This window comes from Callorhinchus milii, unplaced genomic scaffold (genome assembly GCF_018977255.1).
Source record: "Callorhinchus milii isolate IMCB2004 unplaced genomic scaffold, IMCB_Cmil_1.0 Scaffold10, whole genome shotgun sequence".
In the NCBI taxonomy this organism is placed as follows: domain Eukaryota; kingdom Metazoa; phylum Chordata; class Chondrichthyes; order Chimaeriformes; family Callorhinchidae; genus Callorhinchus; species Callorhinchus milii.
In genome coordinates, this window is record NW_024704751.1 from 8482967 (window position 1) to 8508989 (window position 26023).

The 26023-nt window shown below is 54.4% G+C and overlaps 1 protein-coding gene across 3 annotated transcripts; it reads left to right on the plus strand.

The window, feature by feature from the left end:
* Positions 1 to 1919: 1919 nt before the first annotated feature.
* On the plus strand, positions 1920 to 26023 carry slc43a2b (solute carrier family 43 member 2b). 3 transcript variants are annotated; one of them, XM_042338480.1, is made up of 15 exons: positions 1920 to 1976; positions 9187 to 9392; positions 14141 to 14345; positions 14721 to 14776; positions 14914 to 14990; positions 18649 to 18741; positions 18938 to 19071; positions 19403 to 19602; positions 19895 to 20044; positions 22255 to 22266; positions 22758 to 22902; positions 23264 to 23393; positions 24514 to 24587; positions 24824 to 24947; positions 25545 to 26023. In XM_042338480.1, the coding sequence occupies exons 2-15, from the start codon at positions 9233 to 9235 to the stop codon at positions 25704 to 25706; spliced, it is 1722 nt and encodes a 573-aa protein (XP_042194414.1). In that variant the 5' UTR covers positions 1920 to 1976; positions 9187 to 9232; the 3' UTR covers positions 25707 to 26023. The 3 variants fall into 3 exon arrangements, with proteins under 3 accessions (XP_042194414.1, XP_042194416.1, XP_042194415.1); XM_042338482.1 differs by lacking the exon at positions 22255 to 22266; XM_042338481.1 differs by lacking the exon at positions 1920 to 1976 and having other exon boundaries at positions 9157 to 9392.

Here is a 26023-nt window from a genome sequence, read left to right on the forward strand (position 1 = left end):
GTACACTGTGTGAGTGTGAGTGTGGTCACACTGTGTGCGTGTGAGTGTGGTCACACTGTGTGAGTGTGGTGACACTGTATGAGTGTGAGTGTGGTCACACTGTGTGCGTGTGAGTGTGGTCACACTGTGTGAGTGTGAGTGTGGTGACACTGTGTGAGTGTGGTTACACGGCGCTGGAGCTGTGAATCTTTTAACCCACGGCCTCGATCCTCCTGCTGTGGATGGACCACTTCCCTTCAGCCGCTCTCTGCCTCATTACATTCTCTGGGAATAACAATCGTGTGCGAGAACCGCCTTTTGCTCAGATCTGCAAAACAGGTTCCGAGCTTCCTTCTCAATGTTCCTTTTCTTTCTCTCACTCTCACTCTCTCTCTCTTTCTCTCGCTCCCTCCCTCCCTCCGTGACACGACCCCCATGTGAAGGGCGCTATATAAATGCAAGTTGTTGTTGTTCCCTCTCTCTCTCTCTCTCTCTCCTTCAAACCTCAACGTAACTGGGAATAACCCACGGGATCAATAACATTGTGTGGGGTGGGGGTGGGGGGGGGTGGGGGGGGGGGAACAACAGCAAATCTTGAACATGTTTGTGGGTATCCACAGGGCCTGAGATCCGGGACATAGTTTAACATCGGATCCTGAAAAGCTGTAGATCCGGGGATATCCGAGAGCGGTGGATGCTCTGTGTGTGTGTGTGTGGGGGGGGGGGGGAGGGGGGGGTTGGGGGGGTGCGAGCGTGGGCTCTCGGGGTGTGTTGTGTGTTTGTATGCTCCCCAGGTGTGTGTGTTCCTCCCCAGGTGTGCTGTGTGTCTGTGCTCTGTGTGTGTCTGTGCTGTGTGTGTCTGTCTGTGCTGTGTGTGTCTGTCCGCGCTGTGTGTGTCTGCGCGGTGTGTGTGTCTGTCTGCGCTGTGTGTCTTCGCTGTGTGTGTGTCTGTCTGCGCTGTGTGTCTGTCTGTGCTGTGTGTCTGTCTATGCTGCGTGTGTCTGTGCTGTGTCCGTCTGTGCTGTGTGTGTGCGTGTGTGTCTGTGCTGTGTGTGTCTGTGCTGTGTATGTCTGTGCTGCGTCTGTGCTGTGTGTGTGTCTGTGCTGTGTCTGTGTGTCTGTGCTGTGTCTCTGTGCTGTGTCTATGTGACTGTCTGTGCTGTCTGTGTGTCTGTGTGTCTGTGCTGTGTCTGTGTGTCTGTCTGTGCTGTGTCTGTCTGTGTGTGTGTGTCTGTGTGTCTGTGCTGTGTGTGTGTGTCTGTGTGTCTGTGCTGTGTGTGTGTGTGTGTCTGTGTGTGTGTCTGTGTGTGTCTGTGTGTCTGTCTGTGTGTGTCTGTGTGTGTGTGTCTGTGTGTCTGTGCTGTGTGTGTGTGTGTGTCTGTGTGTCTGTCTGTGCTGTGTGTGTCTGTCTGTCTGTGTCTGTGCTGTGTGTGTGTGTGTCTGTCTGTGTGTCTGTGTGTGTGTCTGTGCTGTGTGTGTGTGTGTGTCTGTGTGTGTGTCTGTCTGTGCTGTGTGTGTGTGTCTGTGTGTCTGTCTGTGCTGTGTGTCTGTCTGTCTGTTTTTTTTTTGTGTTGTCTGTCTGTCTGTGTGTGTGTGTGTGTGTGGGATCTGTCCGATGCTGTAAACCCGAGTTGTTTTTCTCTCTCCCTCTGTCTCAGCCTCTTATATATATATCTCTCTCTCTGTGTGTCGCTGTGTCCATTGGTCGGAGTTTGTCGCTACCGCATCTTCCATTGGCGCTGGACCCGCTCCAGCAGCGATTCGAGGATTGCACATCACAGGGCAGAGAATTGGGAACCAAAGAGGGGAATAAAAAGCCGAGACGAAGGAGGGAGAGAAAGAGAGAGAGAGAGAGAGAACAGACACAGAGCATCCAACACCCAGCACCCAGCACCCAGCACCCAGCACCCAGCACCCAACACCCAGCCCCCCCCCCCCAACCCCACCCCCTCAGCCCCACTCTCTCCTCCAACACAGACAGCCGAGAGCTGAGAGAGGTGAGTGACACACATGGATGGATGGATGGGATGGGATGGGATGGGATGGATGATGGAGAGAGAGAGAGAGAGAGAGAGAGGGGGAGGGATGGGGGGAATGAGAAAGACAGAGAGAAAGAGAGAGACTTGCACTGCCACTGACGTTTCAATGCAGTGTGACCCTCTGCACAGTTGGGGGGGAGGGAGGGGGGAGGGGGGGAGAGGGGGAAATGAACCCCATCGCCTCTCCCTGGACACTGCCTTTGCAGCACAACATGGGATTTAATGCTTAAATATCAGACCATTTGTTTACGTTGATTCTGTTTGTGTTGAGATTGTGACATGAAAGTGAGAGCTGCCATCAGCTGTGCTGTGTCTTTACCTCTCCCCTCCCTCCCTCCCTCCCTCCCCTCCATCACCATCCCTCCCTCCCTCCATCACCATCCCTCCCCTCCCTCCATCACCATCCCTCCCTCCTCCCTCCATCACCATCCCTCCTCCCTCCCTCCCTCCATCACCATCCCTCCCTCCTCCCTCCATCACCATCCCCCTCCCTCCCTCCCTCACCATCCCTCCCTCACTCCCTCCCTCACCATCCCTCCCTCCTCCCTCCCTCACCATCCCTCCCTCCCTCCCTCCATCACCATCCCTCCCTCCCTCCCCATCACCATCCCTCCCTCCATCACCATCCCTCCCTCCCTCCATCACCATCCCTCCATCTCTCTCACTCTCTCTCTCTGAATATCTCTGTCTCGCTCCCTCTCCCATCCCCCTCTCTGCGAATCTTCCCCTCCCTCCCTCTCCCCTCCCTCCCTCTCCCTCTCTCCCTGTCTCTCTCTCCCTCTCCCCTCCCTCTCTCTCCCCCTCCCTCTCCCTCTCTCCCCGTCTCTCTCTCAGCTGTTCCCCACCTTTAATTGCTGTTTGGTGTTGGTGTGTTGTAGCGGAGAGGGAGAGGGAGAGGAGATGTTCAGCGCAGAGACAAAACACAGAAAGGGAAATGTGTGTGTGTGTATATCTATGTACAGTGTGTGGGTATATATGTACAGTGTGTGTATATATGTGTAGTGTGTGTGTATATATGTGTACAGTGTGTGGGTATATATGTGTACAGTGTGTGTATATATATGTGTAGTGTGTATATATATGTGTACAGTGTGTGTATATATGTGTAGTGTGTGTATATATATGTGTACAGTGTGTATGTATATATGTACTGTGTATATATATGTACTGTGTGTGTATATATATATGTACAGTGTGTGTATATATGTACTGTGTGTGTGTATATGTGTGTGTATATATATATATATGATAGGAGAAAACCAGGTAGAAAGGGAGTCAAGGCTGGGAGGTGGTTTGTGTGTGTGTGTGTGTGTGGGGGGGGTGGGGTGGGGGGGTGGGGGGTGTTCTCTGCCCAGGACAGTGATGGGGGGGGATTTGCTGCTGTTGATCCCCGCTTGTTGCCTGGTGTGCTGGGGTGGGGGCAGTGTAGCTCCGAGAAGCATTCAATAATTAACTGCGCTTTAAATGCAATGCGGCAAGTTGAGGGGACGGTGTGTGTGGGTGTGTATGTGTGAGGTGTATGGGGGGGGGAATGAGAGAGAGCCTTGCACTGTTGTGTGTGTGTGTGGGGGGATGGGGAGGGGTATGTGTGTGGGGGATGGGGAGGGGTGTGTGCGTGTGTGGGGGGGGGGGGTGGGAACCCAGAGATGAGGGTCCTGAGGCCAGACAGCTCTGAGCGTGACCTCGAATAGTCCCACCGTTTCCACCCCTTTATCTCCTGCCGTCGTTTGGCACAGTTTCTGCTGTAAAATGCACTCCAAACCATCTCTTCGACCGCGCCTTCGGTCTTCTTCGCACTCCCCCCCCCCCCCCTTTACCCCCAACCTACCCCCCCACCCCTGGCTGGTCTTAGCCCCCATCTCGGGTGCAAACCTTTCACTGTCCAACACCTTGGGACGTCCTCCCGATGTGAAAGGCGCTGTGTAATGGCACGTTGGTGTTGTTGAAACTGGACCGAAACCGGGAGCAATTGTAGGGTTTTCTGTACAGTTATTGCCCTGTGCATCAGGTGTTACCTTGTCCACTGGTACCCAGCGCGCTGTTGGCACTAACGGGGGATGGTTTAGTTGTTCCTCAACCAAATACATCTCCAACCCAAACGTCCTCCCTCTCCTCGTGTGTGGCGATTGCTGATCGGGATTAGTCGCCTGCTCAGCAGTCACTACACTTACACAGCTCACCGTGTGCCAAGAGCAGCGGGGCAATAATAATGTGATTTCATGCGTTTTATCCGTTTTGCCACAAAATACACAGTCCAAAAACTTTACAGTTTATTCTCTGAAGTGCTTTTAGACACTGACTTGATAAGGCGCTGTATCAAACGCAAGTATTATTATTATTATTATGATTAATATGCCATTCTTCGGATAAGGCGTTAAGAAGAGGCGTTAAGAAGAGATCCCACCTGACTGTTCAGGTGGATGTTAAAGATCCCATGGCGCTATTTGAAAAGAGAAGGGAATTTCTCTCTCCTGGTGTCCTGGCCAACAATCCCCTAAATAAAATTTGTCACTCACTCCACGGCTGTTTGCGGGATGCTGCTGTGCGCAACTGGCTGCCCGGGTTCACCCACAAAACACAGTCACTAGACGTTACGGTGTATCCTGTGAAGCACTTTGAGAGGTCTCAATGACGTGATCAGGCTCGATTATCAAATGCAAGGCTTCTTTATTAATTATTATTATCACGTTATCGGCATCTCAAAGTGCTTCACGGGAATTACCACTCGCAAGCGAGGGCAGCAGTCAATTTGCGCACAGCAACGTCCCACAAAGCGGCCACGTGGCTAATTTTATCCCGAGGATTGTCGGCCAGGACGCGGGGAGAAACTCCAGCCTCTTTTCCGCTTGTGCACCCGGGACCTTTAACAACTGCCCGAGGACAGGCACAGACGGTTTAACATTCTCGTCCCAAGGATGGCTTGACAGACAGCGTAGAGGGAGCTTTACCATGTTTATCACGGCCTGAACATGGCAGGAGTGAAATTCTAGCTAATATACACGGGTTTAGAGGGTAGAGTTTTACAAAGGACTTTTTACACCTTGTAGAACGTCGGTGAGGGTAAAGCCTGATCTGAACTTTGGGTTAATTCATCGACCAGGAATTGTTCGGAACCGGGCAAAGTCTGGGTACGAGGGAGACCTGATACAAATTCGCAAGTGAAGCAAATCTCAGAAATGAGTCAACAGTACAAGTCTCCTTGAACCTTAAACTGTAATATCAGCACTGTAGGCTATAAACTGCAATTAGTGGGAATCAGTAATTTAAATGAGCTGTAACTTTATGTCGCCTGCAAGTCTCTCTTCTCCAGTATCTGTCAGCCCGAGAGAGATTAGTGGGGAGATTTAGGGACGGGGGAGTATTGGAGAGATTACTGCCAGGGCATCGATGTGTACAGCATCTCAAGCTTTCTGGGACGCTATCCCGTGTGGGGGCCGCTATTATAAATGCAGGTTGTTGTTGTTGTTGTATCTCATTCCTTCCTTCCTGCAACATCTCATTAACTTCAAGTTAAAGGGAGGTCACGAGGGCAAGACATTGCCACTTTCAACAGCCTGTGTGGGCACCAGCCACGACACAGGTTAGAGACACAGTAAAGCTCCCTCTACACTGTGCGTCCACACTCCCAGGTCAGGGTTAGAGACACAGTAAAGCTCCTCTACACTGTGCGACCACACTCCCAGGTCAAGGTTAGAGACACAGTAAAGCTCTGTCTGTACTGGTCCTGGCGGGTGGGTCGGTAACCCGAGGACACAGATTTAAAATAGTTGTTAGAAGAAACAGAGGGGAGGAGAATTTTTTTCACACAGCGAGTTGTTGGGATCTGGAATGCATTGCCGAAAAGACTGGTGGAAGCCGATTCGATAACGGCTTTTAAGAAAGAAGTAGATAATTATTTGGGGACGACAAGTTTGCAGGACTGTGGGGAGAGAGCGGGGGGAGTGGGATTTAATTGGATAGCTTGTTTCAAAGAGCCGGCACAGAAAAGATGGGCCGAATGGCCTCCTTCTGTGCCGTATAATTCTATGATAACCTCAGAAAAAGTCTCCCCTGTGCACCATTGCGATATTTCCATCTCCCGCTCGGGCAGTGAGTTTGGCCTGGCTGACGCAGTGGATGTGAACGAAGGTTTAAACACGTCGTGTGACTGAGGGGAAGCTGTGGTCTGCATCAGTTCTCATTATGATGGGTTTCCGCAGAAATCTGCAGCAACGCGCATTCTGACACCCTGAAATAACACTTCAATCATGACTGGAGTTTGCATAACAAACTGAATCAAAGTGCTGGCGGGGATGATGTGTGGCAGCCAATTTTCACACAGCAACGTCCCACAAACAGCCACGGAGCGAGTGACCAATTTTATTTGGGGGATCGTTAGCCAGGACACCGGTGGGGGGGGAGAGAAATTCCTTTCTCTTTTCAAGGAGCGCCGTGGGATCTTTAACATCCTCCTGAACAGGCAGTTGGGACCTCGGTTTAGTGTCTCATCTGAAGCATTGCACTTCCGTTAATGTGTGCCACACCCACACACTCACACGCTCAGCAGGGCATTGGAGTGTCCGCCTCGCTCCATGACCCAAAGTGGGGCTTAATCTTGTAACCTTAGTAAAATCCTTGGCCTCCCGCTCTATCATTCAGTCTAATCTGGTCCTGAACAGCAATTCAAGAGGTTTAATGGGATGATGCTTCTTTCATTTTCTCTCTCTCTCTCGCCCTTTTATTATCTCTATCTTTCTTTCTCGAGTTTTTATCTCTCCCCCTCTCTCTCTCACTCTCTGAATTTCTTTCTTTCTGACTCTCACAATCTCTCTCTGACTCTTTCAGTCTCTCTCTCTCTCTCTCTCTCCCTCTCTGCACCAAATATGGTATCAACATTTACAAAGCCTCAACTCCTTGTTAACTCGGAGTCGCTACCCCCGGGTGAAGGGCGCCGTGTAAATGCAAGCTGTTGTTGTTGTCATAGACTCGCGTTGTCTCATTGCACTTGCAGCGGTTGTGCAAGTCTTCTTTCTGCCTCTTCTCCTCCCACCAACCAAAGCCATTTGTCAGTTGCTGAAGAAGGTTGTCTCTTGGCCAAGAATCCTCCAGATAGTCAGATTGATCATTCCTCTCCTGCCTGTCTGTGGGGCATCGCTGTGTGCAAATTGCCTCCGCCTTGTTCTACAAATTAGACGACAGTTCAGAGTAAATCCTGTGAAGGCCTTTGAGACATTTCAATTGTCGTAAGTGCTATAACAAATGCAAGGATTGTTATTACAGTAAAGTACAGATAACTCGACCCTGACTTAAACTTGTCACTACTGTACCACTTAAGTAATCATGCTGTCAATATTCCCGGCTGCATTTACTTATGTATTTATACACACGACTAACTCACCACTCCAGGTACTGGTCACTGAACCCTTTTCCCTTTGGTGTTGACCAGTTATCAAGATCCTCCTCTTCGGACACCCTCCTACCCCCCCCACCCTCCCTGACCTCCACGCCTCCCCAAGCCCCGGCTCGGGTCCAAATCCCTGACTGTCCAACACCTTGGGACGTCCTCCTGACGTGAAATGTGCTGTGTAAATGTAATTAGTGGCTGCTGTTGTTTTTGTTGTCGCAGGGCCATGTGCCGGGGGTCATGGGGGGGGAACAGAGGGGGAAAAAAAGGTAGCAGGAGATCATACGGGGAGGGAAACGGAGAGAAAAAGGAAGCAACGGGGTCAGCAAGCCAGAGCCTGGCGATCTCACACAGCATCTCCCCACCCCCCCACCACCCCTGGTCTGCAGAATGGGGAGGGATAGAGGGAGGAAATCCCCAAAAAGGAGAGGTGACGGTGTGGACGAGGGAGGGGTGGGGAGATGAAGGAGGTAGATTGAAAGTGAGCAGCACAGGCAGGGCAGACCTCCAGCTGTCCTGAGATCATTAAACGAAAGGTCACGGAGAAGTGGCCCCCAATAAAGCTTGTGAAATAAGACAATGATTGGAGCGTGGCATTGGGCTGTAACTGTCCATGTGCCCAGGGCAGAAATCTCCCAGCACACGCGCAGTCCCGGGCGCACACGCACACGCAGACGCACGAGTACATGCGTGCACACGCGCCAAACCAGGCCACTGCGGGGTGTTTACCCCAAGCTTGTTTCGAAAAAAATCGTGACCTTCAGACACCACTTCTCTCCCTCCCTCCCTCCCTCTCCCTCCCCTCTTCACGGAAAGATTCCACCACCGTCGCCTTATGGAAGCCAAAACTCCCAGCAGCGGATAAAAGCTAACGAGAGCAAGTGTCTGAGCTGCATCTTGTGCCGTTACTAATAAGGCCACTTCGCCTCTCAGTTTGGCTTCCTGCCTCCGAGCATCAACCCCAATTATAGATCCTGGAACATTCGTCTGTTCTCCCTGCACTGGTCGGAGCAGAGTGAATAACATTTAGCAGAAGCGTCTTAGCTGAGTTAAGCATTTACTAGTGAAGTGCGTTCCAAGCATAGCCTAGACTTGTTTTTCCTTGTGCTACTTTCCTCTCCTCCTCGTCCTCGTCTGACAGCTCCCCAGGCTCCCTCTCCCTCTCCCTCTCCCAATGGTTCCAGAATGTACCCAGTTCAAGGAATTCGCTGCACGGAAAGAGACAAATTCGATTCAGTCAAGCCAAACCTGCTGCCAAATCAATCTCCACCACAGCTATCGTCAACAAGGGCAGCTCGCACTTACACATCCCCTTTCGCACCGTAAATGTACCGTTAATAAGAGTCCTCGCGTTCGATACGGCGCTTTATCACGTCTTCGAGGCGTCTCAAAGCGCTTCGCAGAACGGATTGCGAAGCGGAGTGTGTGTTTTGTGGGCCAAACGCGGCGGCCAATTGCGCACGGCAAACGGTCGTGGATTGAGGGACTCAAGTTTTTTTCGGAGATGGTTGTGGGGGGGGGAAAAGGGCGAGGGGAAGGGATTATTACCCCCGGAAAATGATCCACCGATCGACTAACAACCGGGTTCGTCCTGCCGAACCCAGGTCCTCTCACTCTCTTGCCAGGTGAATGCCCTAACCAATACTCTACAGAAATGCACGGATAACAACAACAGCTTGCATTTACGCGGGGTAGTGTCCCGGAACGCTTGTATGATTGCACTTGCTCGGGTAGGGGGTGGGAAAGCGCTGATCTCTAAACTCACCCGTGTCTCTGCGTTGACAGGTTTTTCCGCAGAGCAGCCCAGCCGTCTCCTGGATCATCGCTCGCCATGGCTCCCACGTTGGCCACCGCTCACAGGCGACGATGGTGGATGGCCTGCACGGCCGTGTTGGAAAACCTGCTCTTCTCCGCCGTGCTGCTGGGCTGGGGCTCGCTGCTCCTCATGTTGAAGTCCGAGGGCTTCTACTCTTACCTCTGCGTGGACCCGGGTGAGGAGACCTGCTCAGCATCGTCACCATCGCTTCACTCAATCCAACCGCAACAAACAGCCACTTACATTTACAACGACAAGTGATACTTACACAGCGCCTTTCACGTCGGGAGGACGTCCCAAGGCGCTGGACGAGTCAGGGATTTGGACCCGAGCAGGGGGTTAGGATCGGGTGGGGTGGGGGGTGTGGAGGGCAGGGAGGGTAGGGGTAGGAGGATGGCCGAAGGCGCGATCGAAGAGGAGGGTCTTGAACAGTGCCCTTCACAAGGTGCCATCCTCAGCAGATCCTGGGACTGCCCTTTGCCCGGGATCCTGTTGTGCTGGGAGCCTGTTGATATCCACACAAGCCTTCACTTCAAGGAAGACATTGTGAAAGTAACTCAGTGCGGCAATCAGTGCTGACATGCTTAATTTCAGCATTTTGGCAAGTTCTTATCTCACTCAGTACTTTACATACTCAGCACTCACTCAGGTCATCAGAGCCACCTTTGCCCTGGGCTTGGTGTTCGAGGCTTGAGGTACAAGTCCCAGCTCAAGGGCAGCTCAGATACACAGCGGCCAATGTAAAGGGCGGGTTTCAGCATCGCAGGGGGTATCAAGTAACCCTTTAGCTCTCGCGCTGACTTTCACATCTCTCAGGAGCAGGAACGCAACAGATGCTCAGTCGGTCACTGACTTGTGAGTTGTGAAAGGTTGCGAGTTTAGGCAAGTCCCACGTCACGTCAGGACATCAATAATTTGGTCAATTCGCTTTTCGGTATATTCTGTGAAGCGCTTTGAGGTATCTCAGCGACGTGATGAGGCGCTGTATCACATGCGAGGATTATTTTTATTATTATCTCCCTCTTTTCGCATCGGCTTTCTTTCCCTCCTGTCACAATGTCTCTTTCTTTTCTGTCGACTCTTTCCGTTCCTTCCTCTCTTTGTGTCCCCGCTTCCTCTTTCTCTTCGCGTATCTGTCTGGAGAGCTCAGGAAAACTGTTCTGCAAGAGAGACGCCTTCGGTGACAAGAGCTTTGCTTGAACTGCTCATCCCTGGGTGACGTTCCGTAACCTGTCATGACATTCCCAGTGACCCAATAACCTTCATCGCATTCTATTCCTCACACACATCGTCGCCATCAACCAGACCTGTTTTGAATAAACCACTGGTTTTGTTTAGTACGTTGAGGTGTATATATTGTACACCTTGTGTGACTGCGACACTGGCCATCCTGCTTGTTTCTGGAACACTTTCTGTCCCGTTGAGTGACAAAAATTATTATTGTGTGATCATAATAATAATCCTTACATACGCGATTGAAGGAAAGTAAATTCAGAACCAATCTGCGGAAACACTGCTTCAGTGAGCGAGGAATAGATTTATGGGACAGGCTCCCTAGGGAGACGGACCTTGGAAGCAGAGAATGTTGTTTGTTTCAAGAACGAGCGAGATAGATTTCTGCTGGAAAATAATATCTCGGGAAGACAGTACGTAGTTGGGGACACGACATGTCAAGCGACTGCCAGGATGGTGGCAGGGGAACGGGATGGGCCTTGGTCTTCTTTCGCCAGCAAATCCTTATGTCCTTACGAGGCATCTTTAATGTCAGGAAGGTGTCTCAAAAGAGCTTCCCAGTAAAGTGTAGTGACTGTATTTTGTAGGCGAATGCAGACAGTTTGGACACAGCATTGTCCAATATCCCACAAACAGCCATAAACTGAATGATTCATTTTATTTGTGGGGATTGTTGGCCAGGACACCGGGAGAGAGAAACTCCCTTGTCGTTTCGAATAGCACCACGGGATCTTTAACGTCCGCCTGAACAGGCCGACGAGACCCCGGTTTAACACCTCAAGCGAAGGACGGCCCTCACGATAATTCAGCGCTGTTGCATCAGACCAGGATGTTAGTTCAATGCCCCGACGTGACATGGGGCTTCAACTTACAACAATGTGGCCCAGAGGGGAGACAGAGCCTGAGCCAGACCGACACCTACTTTGTGTGTTTCTGGGTGTGTGTGCGTCTATGTGTGTGTGTGTGTGTGTGTGTGAGAGCATGTCGGGGGTGTGTGTGTTTGCGTGTGTGTTGTGTGTTTCTGGGTGTGTGTGCGTCTGTGTGTGTGTGTGTGTGTGTGAGAGCATGTCCGGGGTGTGTGTGTGTGTGTTTGCGTGTGTGTTGTGTGTTTCTGGGTGTGTGTGTGTCTATGTGTGTGTGTGTGTGTGAGCATGTCGGGGGTGTGTGTGTGTTTGCGTGTGTGTGTGTGTGTGTGTGAGAGCGTGTCGGGGGTGTGTGTGTGTGTGTTTGCGTGTGTGTTGTGTGTTTCTGGGTGTGTGTGCATCTATGTGTGTGTGTGAGAGCGTGTCGGGGGTGTGTGTGTGTGTGTGTTTGCGTGTGTGTTGTGTGTTTCTGGGTGTGTGTGCATCTGTGTGTGTGAGTGTGTCGGGGGGGGGGGGTGTGGGGTTGTGTGTGAGCGTGTAAGGTGGTCCCCGCCCAGTGCGATCAGCCCCGACCCTGAGCAGTCGATGGCTCGAGTCCTCACTCCTCTCCCGTTCTCCCTCACCATCGCTTGTTGTCTTGTCCCTATTTATACCAGTTGCCGCAGTAACGGGTCTGCACAGAGCCGGTACTCACAGCGCAGTGCTCATCTAAACACAAACCGCCTCCAAGCCATTTTACAAACTCTTTTAACTGCCGAGGAATTAAGTGAAGCAAACCCCGGCTTCTAATCTCCGCTGGTAAACAACAGTCAGACGAGGATCTGGGGATGAATTGGGGTGACTTGGAGGGAGGGGGGGGGGGGTGGGGGGCGGTAAATTTAGACCGGTACAGGGTGCGGCAGCTGTCTGCCAGCCTCCGCTACTCGATCCACGTGCCCTGAACTCACAGCAAGAAACCCAAACTCTCCCAAGATGTTCGCTGCAATCTCTTGTCTTAGGACCAGCCCCGTCTCTCTCTATCTGCTCGAGGGAGGGACTGGGTTGGTTGGTATCGAGTGTTGACTGACCCACTTTTTTCCGATGGCATCGTGCCCAGATCAGGGCTGACGACGACCGACACTCCTGGCATCCAATTACCTTATGCAACTTGCTTTTCTCTGCTGATCTTGTCTCTCCCTCGCTTGCCCCCTAACACTCCCCCCACCGCCCCCCGGGGTCAGGCTCCAGGCTCCACGCTGAGCGCGCTGTCCAGGCTGGAATTGTTGGCAGTGCCAGCGTTCGGGTGTGACAATCTGGAGGGACATTTGGACTCACTCTGACTTTGATCCACACCCTCACCCCCCCACTCGTCCCCCTGACACTCCCCCCCCCCGCCCTCCCCCTCACTCCCCTGATGCCAATCAGGTGGATATTCCTCTGCCCGAGTGAGCTCTTGTCGCTGTTGTTGTCGCTGTTATCGTTGCAGCGCCTTGGGACGTCCTCCCGACGTGAAAGGCGCTGCACACGTGTACGCTGCTGCTGCTGTTGTCTCGGCCGAGGTGGGGTTGGTCACTGGGACCGGTTGATGAGACGAGTTGTTTTTATTCTGAACGAGAAAAACAGGAGAATTCACCTCAATCATCAGCCGACACAGTGTGTGGTGCGTGTGCGTGCGCGCGTGGGGTGGGGGTGGGGGTGGGGGGGGTCATTCACTCACGCGCACAGATAATGCTCCCCCATCCCCCACACTTGTGGTTGCTGTGTGAGGTGGGCGGGATGGGGGGGGCTCGGGGGGCACTTGCCGGGAGGGAGGGGGTAGATTTGCCTTATATTGAGGGTGTGGTTGTGTGTTGCTCAGCTCATATTGACTTGGTGTCTGGGAACAAACGGGACAGGACAGGATGTTCAGTTATTTCCGGGCCTGGGGCAGCCCCCGCCAATTCCCCCCCCCGCCCCCCCCGCCCCCCCCGCCCGGCTCTGAACTTTCTGGCTGATCCTGTTTTCTCTTGTTTTCCTGCAATGTTCCGAAGCTGTTTGTCTGACAGTAACCTTTCACCCACTTTCATGTTTCCCGTCACATCTTATTCTCACTCACGCCCCACAGCTTGGACTGGCACTTTTGGGGGGGGGGTGGTGGGGGGGCGGAGGGGAGAGACATCAGGGAGGGGCAATGGGAGGGATGGGGTGCGGGTATGTGGGGGGGGGGGGCAGGGAGAGGCGTGAGGTGGGGCGAAGACTCAACGGGGAGGCTGAGATGTTGTGTCTCGGTCGTGCTAACCCCCAACACCCTCGTCTGCCTGACCCAGAGAGCGGTGACAATCGTAATAATAATGACTGAAATAGTCGTGCAAATAGCGCAAAATCAGCCCCTTACAGGGTTAGAGAGAGCTGCGTAAAGGCCAGGTGGGTGGGTGGGTGGGTGGAGGGTGGGTGGGTGGGTGGGTGGGTGGGGGGGTGGAGGGTGGGAGGGCTGGGGTGAGGGTGTTGAGGCTGAGCTCGGTGCAGTGTTTACACCCCAAATGCCATCGTCGCGGAGCTATTTATGGCGACTGGACGGGACGAGGTTTCACAGCACGTCAACAAGTCACACTCTGTTCCCCTTAAACCTTTACCAGCGCCTCGATCAGATCAGCAAAAGCTCAGAAATAATTCCTGGTGCCTGTTCCCCGTGCAGCCCTGACCCGAGCGCTGCGTCTCACGACCCCCCAACGGCGCCTCGAGAACAGCTCCCAGCGCTTCACACGCTTATTGTGGCGTTAGTGACTGTGCTGTGGGCGACCACGGCAGCCAATGCATACACAGTCCGGCGCAGCTCTCTCTTATGTCCGTTCTCTTCCCGCCTGTTTAGGGAACGCGACGAACGGGAGCCTGCACGGTGCGAACGAAACGCAGGAGGTGATGATCATGGTGAACAACTGGCTGGTGTGTAAGGACCAGGATGAGATGCTGAACCTGGCCTTCACGGTGGGCTCCTTCCTCCTCAGCGCCATCTCCCTGCCACTCGGCATCGCCATGGACAAATACGGCCCCCGTAAACTCCGGCTCATCGGCAGGTCAGACGGCGGCCGGGGCGCGAGAAGGGAGAGGGGAGGGACTGGGGCGCGAGAGGGGAGAGGGGAGGGACTGGGGCGCGAGAGGGGAGAGGGGAGGGACTGGGGTGCGAGAGGGGAGAGGGGAGGGACTGGGGCGCGAGAGGGGAGAGGGGAGGGACTGGGGCGCGAGAGGGGAGAGGGGAGGGACTGGGGCACAACAGGGGAGGGAGTGTGTGGGACTGGGGTGGGGTGGGGGCGAGGTAGGAGGGATGGGATGGGGAGATAGTGAGCGGCTGTGTTTGGGGCCAGGCCTCTCTCTCTCTCTCTCTCTCTCTCGCTCTCTCTCTCTCGCTCACTCCGTGATGCTCGATCCTGACTCATCCTCATCTGTTACAGCACCTGCTTTGCACTGTCCTGTCTGCTGATCGCGTATGGAGCCAGTAACCCCAACTGTGAGTATCCTCTCTGTCCCCTCCCTCCCTCTCTCTCTCTCTCTCCATCTCTCTCTCGGCGCATTCTTCCGTGTCGCTGGAGCTCGCTCTGACTCTGACTCTTGTTTTTTTCCCCCCTCCCCCCCCCCCCCCCACAGCCCTCTCTGTCCTCATCTTCTTCGCGCTCTCGCTGAATGGGTACGGAGGGATGTGCATGACCTTCACCTCGCTGACGGTAAGAGGACACGGGGACAGTATCAAGTCTGTTCCACCAATGGCTTAGACCTCGCCACGATCTTTATAATGCCAATGCCCAACCCTTTGCCACACTCCACTGGGCCTCTGTGTGTCTTCCCCCCCCACCCCCCCCCCCACCACCCCATCTCTGTCCGTTCCTTGTGTTATGTGTCACTTCAGCATCCGCAGTTCCCGGAGCTTCTTTCCACATCTTGACCAGCCGGTGTGTGAGGAATCGTTCCCCTGACCTCAGCTCTCACTGTCCTGGCACGGAGGTTTAAGGGCAGAGTGGTCCAATCTCTTCCCCAATCCCTACCCAGTCTCTCATTGCGGGGAAAGTGTTGTTGCTCCGGCGAAAGGAGCGTACGCAAACACTCTCACTCGCTCACACTCCTTCGCCCACACACACCCATACATGGACACACACACACACGCACACACACCCACTCTCCCAGCTGTGTGTGACGGTGCTGGGCAAGCTGCTTCTCTCTGTAGTGGGGTGGGCGATGGATGGAAGCCAGTGGGGTGGGGTGGGGGGGCAATGGAGGAGAGTGTGGGGGGGATGTTGACACAGCTAGTCCCTGATATCTCAGCCATTAGCCGAGCGCAGATGGCACCGGCCTGGACTGTAAACACACTCGCTGGCCACAGAGTGCTTTCCACATCATTAACTGCCTCTGTTTTCTCAAAGTGTCTACAGTGGAAAATTCTGTCATTGCTTTCTCAGCATTTTCCCTTACCCCCCCCCACCCCACCCCCACCCCCACCGCTGACAATGTCTCTGCTCTTGGCTCACACTCCTCCCCGAGCTGGTTGAGGGTCTGGCCCACCCCCCCCCACCAATAGCCGCACACACTCTCGAGCACACACACCCGTTCGCCCTCGCTGGGCGACACACACACCCTCTCAGTCACACTCTCACTCACTCACTCACTTACACACGCACGCACACACACACGCTCATTGAGGCGTCTCAAAGCGCTTCACAGGATACACTTGTCAAGTGGGTTGACTGTATATTTTGTGGGCGAAACGAGGCAGCCAACTGCGCACAGCGGCCTCCCCACAAACAGTCGCGGATTTATACGTAGATTAACTGGGAGTGAATTAAAGATGGGGTTTTAATTAGTGATAAGGAGCTGGTGTCCCTGAGCGGGCGAGGGAGGGAGGGAGGGGGGGAGGGAGGGCTCACATTCCTACCGGGCTGTATTGAGAGGCCACACGGGTGCTGATAGCACGCACTCCCAGCCATTTCACTGTTTACTGTAAACCCACCCTCCCCTCCCGGTGTCAAATACAAATCGTTCCAGCCTCCCGACATGAAAACATGTGTACATAACAAGACGTCTTATGAAACTCCAACCTTTCACAAGATGTGACCTGACACTGAAACTTTGCCTCTGACTCACTCACTCACTCACTCGCTCACTCGCTCACACTCACACACACTCACAAAAACACACACACTCACACAAACTCATACACACACACGTACACACACACACACACACACAGGAGTGAGTTGCTGGCTGGAGTCTAACCCCAGGGTTTATCGTAATAAACTGGCACAACTCCAGCACACTCAGACCCAGACGCAATCACGGAGGTGGGGGGGGGGGGAAGAAATTCAATCAGAGTTCACATTAACTCTATTGATGTATCAATTTACCGAATTCTTAAGAGGCTGACGTCATTTTGAAGCTGTTTTCCTGTTAAGTTCTTTCAAGTCAGGAGGCTGTGTGTGCAAATTGGCTGCTGGCTTTATCTGCCATATTACGCAGTCACTGCGCTGGACACAGCAGTCCCTGAGAGATGGTTTCGGATGTTGCGGTTCGAACACAAAGATGATTATAATCCAGGTTCCGTGTAAAAGAGACAAAAAAAAGGAAAAAATTCCTGGGACGGTCTGACAGGCAGATACTGTAACCTCAGCCCCACGGCTCAGCATCGAGTGTCAGCGGAGTGTGAGGGAGGGAGGGACTGAGTGAGCGAGTGTGAGTTGGGGCGAGTGAGTGTGGCCGAGGGGGGCAGGTGCCGTAGGGAGCGGCGGTGTGTTTGAGCGCTGAGATGGCTACAGACACATCGCTGTATTTGCTGACGCAAGACATCTTCCTCTTTCAGCCGGTCTTAGACTGTGACACGTCTGGAGAAACCTCGACTCAGTCCCTCGTGGCTTTTTAACCCTTCTCTGGTGACGACTTCCGTGTCTGTTATGCCAACCGCTCCCCTCTCTCCCCTGCCCCGTCACCCTGGGTTTCCAGGGAGCAGGGCAGGATCGTTGGCTGGGTGTGTCACCATTTGGTAGGGGAATGTCGGGGGTTAAGTACGCGGCTGCTTTCGGGATGGCTGTCATGTGAGCCTGGTCTCGTCGGGGTTAACTTTGCCAGAGTGGAGTCCCGTCGCTTAGTGGTTAGAGCGCTCTCGCCTCGCAAGCGAGGGGACCCGGGTTCGATTCCCGGGCTGGGCGACACGTTACTCCACACGCCTCTGCGAGTAGAAACCCGGGTGTTAGTCGATTGGCCGATCGCTTTTTGTGGGTGGGGGGTGGGGGGTGGGGGGGTAATAATCCCTCCGAAAAAAAAAAAAGCGGTCATTCAATCCACGAGTGTTTGTGGGGACTCTGCTGTGCGCAATTTCGCCCACAAAAATATAGCGTCAATTCACTTTACAGCGTATCCTGCGAAGCGCTTTGAGACGTCTCGATGGCGTGATCAGGCGCTGTCTCAAATGCCAGGATTATTATTATGATTATTATGATTATTATTATTATAGTCCCTGCTCAGCACAGACTAACAGAGGGTGGGGGGGGGCAAAACAACTGAGTCAGGAGTGTTAGTCAGTCGGCAATTACACCCAGTGACTGGGCTGAGCGAGCGAGTGGTGTGTGCGTGTGTGTGTGCGTGTGTGTGTGTGTGTGTGTGTGTGAGAGTGTGACTGTGCAGTAAAGTGCCTGCTCAGCACTATAGTGAGATAAATAAGGAGCTGGCGGGGAGGGCACGCTCCGGGCTCTCGCACACTTACATTTCTCTCTCCGTCCTCATGGCAACTGCAAAGCGTTTCGAACTATTCCGACTGATCACTGAGATAGTTTCCTGGCGACGGCACTTTCCGTAAATCATTCGCCACCTTCAGCCAAACCATCGACCGCATCCCGCCGTTAACTCCGTCGCTGCCGAGTCCATCTGGGCACGGTGAACTCACACTCCCCACCGCTCCCCACCGCCCCCCCCCCCGCCCCACCGCCCCTCTCTCTCCTCGCACTCGCTCACAAACAAACGCTCACTCTCTCTTACACGCTCACTTATACTCTCTTACGCACGCACACTCTTGCTCTCGCGCGCCCGCGCTAACTCCTACCACTTTCGCCCCTGAGTCGGAAGGTTGTGGGTTCGAGCCCCCGCATTGCAGTGCTGGGGTGGGGTGGGGTGGGGGTGGTGGGAGGGGGCACTGCATTGTCCAAAGTACCGTCCTTCAGATGAGATGTTAACCCGAGGTTCCATCTGCCTGTTCAGGTGGACGTCAAAGATCCCGTGGCGCTATTCTCTATCGCGGTGTCTCTGGCCAACACTGAGCTCCCTCTCCCGCTCCCTTGAATGACCCCTGGTTCCAATCACTCTCTCTTTCTCTCTCTCTCTCTCTCTCTCTCTCTTTGGCAGTTGCCCAACATGTTCGGGGATCTGAGATCCACCTTCATCTCTCTGATGATTGGCTCGTACGCCTCATCTGCAGTCACCTTTCCTGGCATCAAGGTGAGAGGCTATCAGGGAGGTGGGGGGGGGGGGGGGGTGGGGGGGTGTCAAGCGACCTGTCAAGTGGACCACCGGATGGTGGAAGGCAAATTGGATGGACCTTGGTCTTCTTTCGTCCAGCGGTTCGTGTGCTCGGTGTCGGGTTGGCTATTGAGCACGATGTGACTGTGATTGACGGTGTGACTGTGATTGACAGGTCATCTATGATTTCGGAGTTCCCTTCATCACCATCCTCCTGGTGTGGGCGGCCTGCGCTGGCCTCGTCTTCCTCAACTGCTTACTCAACTGGCCACTCGAGCCCTTCCCCGGGCCTGAGGACATGGACTACACGTGAGTCAGTCATCACCGTGGGGGGCAAGCCAGGGGGACGTCTCTCTCCTCGCCCTCCTCTCTCTCTCTCTCTCCTCTTTCTCCCCGCTTTCTCCCCTTTCCTCTCATTCTTTCTCCTTTCTCTTGTCTCATTCTCTCTCCCTCTCTCTCTTGCTCTCTCTCTTGCCCCCTCTTTATCTTTCCTTTCTCTCCTCTCATCCTTCTCTCCCGTCTCTCTGTATCGGCCCCGCTCTCTCTCTCTCTCTCTCTCTCCCCGCTATTTCATTCTCCCTCTCCCTCCTCTCTCGGTCTCGCTTTATTTCCCCTCTCCCTCTCTCCCTGCGGTGGGCAGCGTGAAGATCAAGTTTAGTTGGCTGGGCTTCGATCACAAGATCACGGGGAAGCAGTTCTATAACCAGGTGACCACAGTGGGCAGGCGGCTGAGTGTCAGCAACGCCAACAAACCCCAACTCAAACTACACGGCCAGGACGACAACAAGCTCTGCCTGTCCACCATGGACCTGGAGGTCAAGTGCCAGGGAAAGGACGATGGTAAGAGCCCCTCCCTCTGCGTCGGCCCCCCACGCTCACTTATACTCTCTTACACACGCACACTCTCGCTCTCACGCCCCCACTCGCCTCGTCCTCAGCCCTTGTCCCTGTCCCGCCCCCTCCCCATTCCCCAAACGCCTGCTCCCACCGATGCTCTCAGGGTCTAAACCCCTTCACCGTCTCTGTGTGCCCCCCTCAGTGCCCTTCCTCTTGGCTGTGTGCCCGCCCCCCCCCCCCACCACCCCCACCCAGTGCCCGGTGCCTGATGACCTGCCCCCGTCTCTCTTCGCAGCTGCTAATTCCTCGTTTATGAAGAGTGTTTGCAGCCCCATCTACATCCTGAGCCTGGTCACCATGTGTGTGACCCAGCTCCGCTTGATCTTCTACATGGGCGCCATGAACAACATCCTGGAGTACCTGGTGGATGGGGACCTGATGACAGGTCAGTGTCTCCCGGTTCTCTCTCCCCTTTATAACCAGCTTCGCCGTCCACACGGTCTGGAGGCCCCCACCATCTAAAGCCCATCAAACCTTGTGGCGAGGTGTGAGTCACTGTTCGTAGCAACCGATCTGCGGACGGTAACGTTCCCCCTAAACAGCCGCGTGACTGTTCGCCGAGAGGGCGAGAGTTTAAGGCTCCGAGTCAAACCGTGTTCCTGTAAAGTGACTGTGTATTTTGTAGGTAAACGTGGCAGCCAGTTTGCACGCAACAGCCATGGAGGGAGTGACCAATTTTATCTGGGGGATTGTTGGCCAGGGACACCGGGGAAGAGAGAGAGTAACTCTCTTCTCTTTTCCAATCGCGCCGCGGGATCTTTAACTCGGTTGTAACGTCTTATCCCGATGCGGGGCTTGAGCCCACAAACTTCTGACTCGGAGGCGAGAGTTGTTAGCGACTCAAAGGCGCTTCACGAAAGACACTGAACCCGAGCGAACTCACTGCGCGTTTGGTGGGCGAAAGGTACGCAATCCCACCGCAAAAAAACACACCGTACAATTCCTCTCCGACCCTCCCCCTCTCCCCACCGTCGGCACAATGTGGGTGGTTGTGTGGGTGGGAGGGGAGTGGGGGGGGGTGGGGGCGAGGATGTTGGGTGGGGGGGGGGGGGGGGATCCCAGCGAGTGCGATCTGACGACTGGTACAGCCTGTCTCTCCGCTGCTCGGGCCGCGCCGGGCTCAGGCAGTGACGGAGTGGGCTACACATGACTGAAGACAACTGGTTCTGTCTGGTGCTGAGGGCTGTCAGCAGCTCAGAGCTGCTAAAGTCAGCAGCTGGGTTTCAAGGAAATGTTTTCGAGTCTGACTGGGAGAAGCTGCGTGCGTGTGTGCGTGCGTGTGTGTGTGAGAGAGAGAGAGGCGGGGTATGTGCGCGAGAGAGAGAAGCGGTGCGTGCGTGAGAAAGAGAGAGGCTGTGCGGGTGTGTGTGTGTGCGCGTGTGCGCAAGAGAGGCTATGTGTTTGTGTGCGCGAGAGAGATGCTGCGTGTGTGCGAGTGCGTGTTGCGTGAGAGAGGCGGTGTGTGTATCTGTGTGTGTGTGTGTGTGTGAGAGAAAGGCTGTGCGTGCGTGTGCAAGGCTGTCTGTGTGTGTGAGCGGCTGTGTGTGAGTGAGTGTGCGTGCATGCGTGTGCATGCGTGTGTGTGCGTGTGCGCGTGTGTGTGTGTATAATGATTCTCACGCTTGATCCAGCGGGACACACTTAAGTGTATTTTGTGGGGGAAGCACGAAGGCCAACTTATGTACAACTTACACGGCAACATCTCACAAACAGCCGTGGAGTGAATGACACGATTGTATTTGGGGGATTTTGGCCACGACACAGCGGGAGGGTGGGGGGTTGGGGGGGGGAGAGAGAGAGAGAAACTTCCTTCTCTTCTCTTTGACATCCACCTGAACAGATGGGAGTTGTGTTGAACGTCTCACTTGAAGCCTGGTGTTGCCCCCCACCCTCCGAGGGTCTCTCTCTCTCTCTCTCTCTCTCTCGCTCGTGTCTCCGAGAGGCGCTCGTGTTGTATCGATGATTAAACCTTTGTCTCTTTCTCTCTCTCTCTTTCTCCCCTTGAGATGCCCGGGATAGCTGCTGTTTGCTGCGCTTCTGTGGGGCTTTGCTGGACTGTGGACCAGAGGCTTCACCTGTTGCTTTTCGCTCTACTAATGCACGTCTTTCTCTTTTCTCTCTCTTCCCCCACCCCTCCCTTCGTCTCCTCCTTTCCCCCCCATCCTTCCTCACCTCCTCCACTTTCCTTTCTCCCCACACCCCGCTTTCCTTTCTTGCTCCCCCCCCCACTTTCCTTTCTGCTCCCCCACTTTCCTTTCTGCTCCCCACTTTCCTTTCTGCCCCCCCACTTTCCTTTCTGCTCCCCACTTTCGTTTCTGCCCCCCCACTTTCCTTTCTGCCCCCCCACTTTCCTTTCTGCTCCCCCACTTTCGTTTCTGCCCCCCCACTTTCCTTTCTGCCCCCCACTTTCCTTTCTGCTCCCCCACTTTCGTTTCTGCTCCCCCACTTTCCTTTCTGCCCCCACATTCCTTTCTGCCCCCCACCACTTTCCTTTCTCCCCCCTTTCCATCGCCCCCCCTCCCATCCTTCTGCCCCCCACCCACCCCCAACACCCTGCCCCCCCTCCCACCGCTGCTTGCCCACTGGCTGGTGCAGTAATGGAGACGGGTAAGATTGCAGGGCTGTTCCGAATCGCGCCTTTGCTTAAAGCAAATGAACTAAAACTCATTTAAAATTTTTCTTCACATCAAAAATCACCTCTTAACGGCGTTTGGCGCCGGGAGTTACCTTTGTGCGCGTGCGTCCGTGCATGTGCGTGTGTAGTGACTGTAGTGGCACTCGCCTGGGTTGAGCTGAGTTGTGTCCGGTTATTAATAATAATTAATACAGTATTAGTATCTCTTACATCTGATACGTGCCTTTCACGCCGGAAGGACGTCTCACAGGATTCACTGCGACGTGTCGTGATTGTGTGTTTTGTAAGTGAAGGCGGGTGATTATTAGGCAAGTTCATGATGTAGTTCCTCTCTCTCCCCCATCCCCACCCTCGCCAGCCCAGGGTCACCGAGCTCATATGTAGCCCCCTTTAGGCCCTGTCTGTCCCTGACGTTGGTCTCCCTGCTCGCGCTGAGACTGAAGTCTCTCTCGTTCCCTTTCAGTCAGTCTATACTCCTCCATCTTCGGGGTGCTGCAGTTGCTGTGCTTGATGACAGCCCCAGTGATCGGGTACATCATGGACTGGAAGCTGAAGGAGTGCGAGGACAACGCTGACCAGAGCGACGAGAAAGAGCAGCCGGGAGCGAGGTAAGCAAGGGGTCAGTGAGCATCCGGGGGGAACTGAGGACACGGTGTCTGTCTGTGACTGGTGCTGTGTGTGTGTGTGTGAGTGTCTCTCTCTGATGCTCTGTGTGTCTTTGACTGACACGCTGTGTGTGTGTGTGTGTGTGTGTGTCTGACGCTGTGTTTCTGTGGCTGTCGCCGTGTATGTCGCTGTCACTGGGTGTGTCAATGACTGATACTCTGTCTGTGACTGTCGCTGTGTGTATGTGTGCGTGTGCGTGTGTGATTGACGCTGTGTGTGTGTGTGTGAGTGACTGTCACTGTGTGTGTGTGTGTGTGTGTGTGTGTGAGTGGCTGACTGTCACTCTGTCTGTCTGTGTTTCAGTCCCAACGGTAAAAAGAGACGAGACCGTAAGATTCAAAAAATCACCAACGCCACCCGAGCTTTCGTCTTCACAAACATCCTCCTGGTGGGATTCGGCATCTTCTGTCTGATCCCCAACTTACCCCTTCAGGTACCCACACAGAGAGGGAGAGAGAGAGAGAGAGAGAGAGCGTGTGTGTGTGTGCGAGAGAGTGCTGTGGTGGGGATGGGGGGAGAGAGCGAGAGATAGAGTGTGTGTGTACGTGAGCGAGAACGTGATTGAGGGGAGAGAGTACGTGACAGAGAGATAGTGACATTGTGAATGGGAGAGAGAGAGAGAGAGAGAAAGAGAGAGAAAGAGCCCGTTGCAGAGGGAGCTCTCTCGCCTCTTGAGTCCGAGGGTTGTGGGTTCAAGCCCCACGTGGGGACTTTGAGCTCACAGCGCAGTGATGGGGGTGGGCGGCTGCTGGGTTTTCGGACGTGCCACCTGTCGGACGAGATGCAAACCGAGGTCCCGTCTGCCTGTTTAGGTGGACATTAAAGATCCCGACCAACAACTGCCCCCGCCCCCCCACCCCCCCACCCCCAAACGCCCCCGTTCACATCACGGCTGTTTGTGGGACGTTGCTGTGCGTCGTTTGTGGTGCCGCGTTCCCCCCCCCCCCCCCCCACAACACTGTTATTCACGGCCATTACCTACGAAGCATTAATCAGCAAGTAGCCAGCTCTATAATAATAATAATAATAATAATACTGTTATTATTACTGCTGCTCTTCCAGGGGCTGAATTGCTCCTCCTGTTCCCGGTTGAATTCCCAGGAGATTCGCGCTCGCACCCCCCCCCCCAACATCTGTTCTGCAGCGACGCTTGCTGGCGTGTCCGTGAACTGCAGGTGTTTTCGTGGCGTTTTAATTCCCCTCCCCACCCCTCGCCCACTCGCCCTCCTTTAGGTATTCCTGTAAACCCCTCGAGCTGATAGAAAACCATCCTAACTAACCCTGGTGCTTGACCCCGGAGCCTTTCACGTCGGGACGAGGTCTGAAAGTGCTTCGCAGGATTTCCTGTCCAGTGTGGTGACCGCGCCTCTGGCAGGCGATTTGCAAAGGGTTAACGGCCCGCAAAACAGGCCGTGGAGCGAGTGATTGATTTTAATTTCGGTTCAGTAAAAGGGGGTATTTATTGTCGGTCACGTCCTCCCCGGGAGAGCAAGATAGAGAGAGAGAGAGAGAGAGAGAGAGGCGACAACCTGACCTGATTTCTTTCATTGCAGATCATGTCCTTCATCCTGCACACCATTGTCCGAGGTTTTATCCACTCCGCAGTCGGGGGGCTTTACGCTGCCGTGTAAGTGTCGGGCACACCGATTCAGCTGCGTGTTAGCAAATAGCCTGTAAAGGACCACTCCACGCCCTCCTCCGTTGACTCTCTCTCCTTTTCCTCCCCCACCCCCCTCCTTCCACCGAGCGAGCAGGGGGGGGGGTGGGATGGGGAGTGGGGAGGGAGGCTTCGCGGTGACGCTGAACGAGGGGAGGGGTTGCTGAGCTCCACAGTGACACTGTGTGTGTGTGCGTGTGTTGCAGGTACCCCTCCACGCAGTTCGGCAGCCTGACGGGGATGCAGTCGCTCATCAGCGCCCTGTTCGCCCTCCTCCAGCAGCCGCTGTTCCTGGCCATGATGGGCCCCCTGGAGGGAGACCCTCTATGGGTAAGTGAGGGATCAACCTCCTATACCACACCCTTAATCCTAACCCTAACCTGAGCCCAACAACCAGGGAGCGCTGGGTTCCCCAAGCCTTGGCTCTTGGCAACCTACACGTAATACTTTCCGGGATTAGGACATCCCACTCGGCCCCTGTTAACCCTGCAAGCCACAACCCTAACGGGTAGGGTGGGGGGGGGTCCCAGCTGAACAAGCAGCGGGAAAGCTTGGCCAGACAGCGCTCCCAAGGGCAAGCTGTGTGGTTTTAGCTGGTTAGACTCCAGCAGTTAACCCCCACGCACACTCTGGGCTCCCTCCAAGCCTTGGCTCCTGCCAACCTGCGCCTCATGCTTTCCGGAATTCGGTTAAGCGGGATGTGTCCCTCCAGGGAGACAGAGAGAGAGAGAGAGAGAGAGAGAGCGCATTCCATTCCCGCAGCCTATCTCTGGGATTTCCATGGGTTTATGCACGCGTCAGACACCCGGCTGGCCTGGGGTGAAAAAAAATTAATGGGTTTGAGTGTGTCTCGGACACCGTGTGTCTGATGCGTGTGTTCTGTCTCCCTGTGTGCGTGTGTGTGTGTGTGTGTGTGTGCGTGGGCAGGTTAATGTGGGGCTGCTGGGGGTCAGCATGATGGGCTTCTGTCTGCCCATATACCTACTGCTGTATCGGCACCAGCTGTACAAGGAGAAGGAGAGGAAGACCGAGGACGCCAAGCTCTTCATGAAGATCAACGGCAGCTCCAAGCACGAGGCCTTTGTGTAGAGCTGGAGCCCCGCGACCCAGCGAGACAGGACTCTCTACAGCCCTCCCTCACACAGGCCCCGCACACTCACACTCACGCTCACACTCACACCGACATCAACAGCACTCCACCCCTTCAATGTCACTTGGCTTTGAAGGAGGCAGCACTGGGGGTTGATGCTGAGTGTGGGGTGAGTTGGGGTTAGGGGAGGAGATCATACCGTTAATATTGCAAACTAACACACGTCGTTTCCAGTCTACCGCCCTCCCAAACCTCTCCTGTTAAATGGTGGCTGTCTGGAATCGAGTGGTGCTTTCCCCCCCCCCGCCCCATGCCC

Excerpts from the sequence above, each read along its gene's own strand:
- slc43a2b (XM_042338480.1), top strand. The coding sequence starts at position 9,233 with ATGGCTCCCACGTTGGCCACCGCTCACAGGCGACGATGGTGGATGGCC. Across the intron at positions 14,991-18,648 it reads TGACCTTCACCTCGCTGACG|TTGCCCAACATGTTCGGGGA; the intron begins GTAAGAGGACAC and ends TCTCTTTGGCAG. Across the intron at positions 24,948-25,544 it reads TGGAGGGAGACCCTCTATGG|GTTAATGTGGGGCTGCTGGG; the intron begins GTAAGTGAGGGA and ends GTGCGTGGGCAG.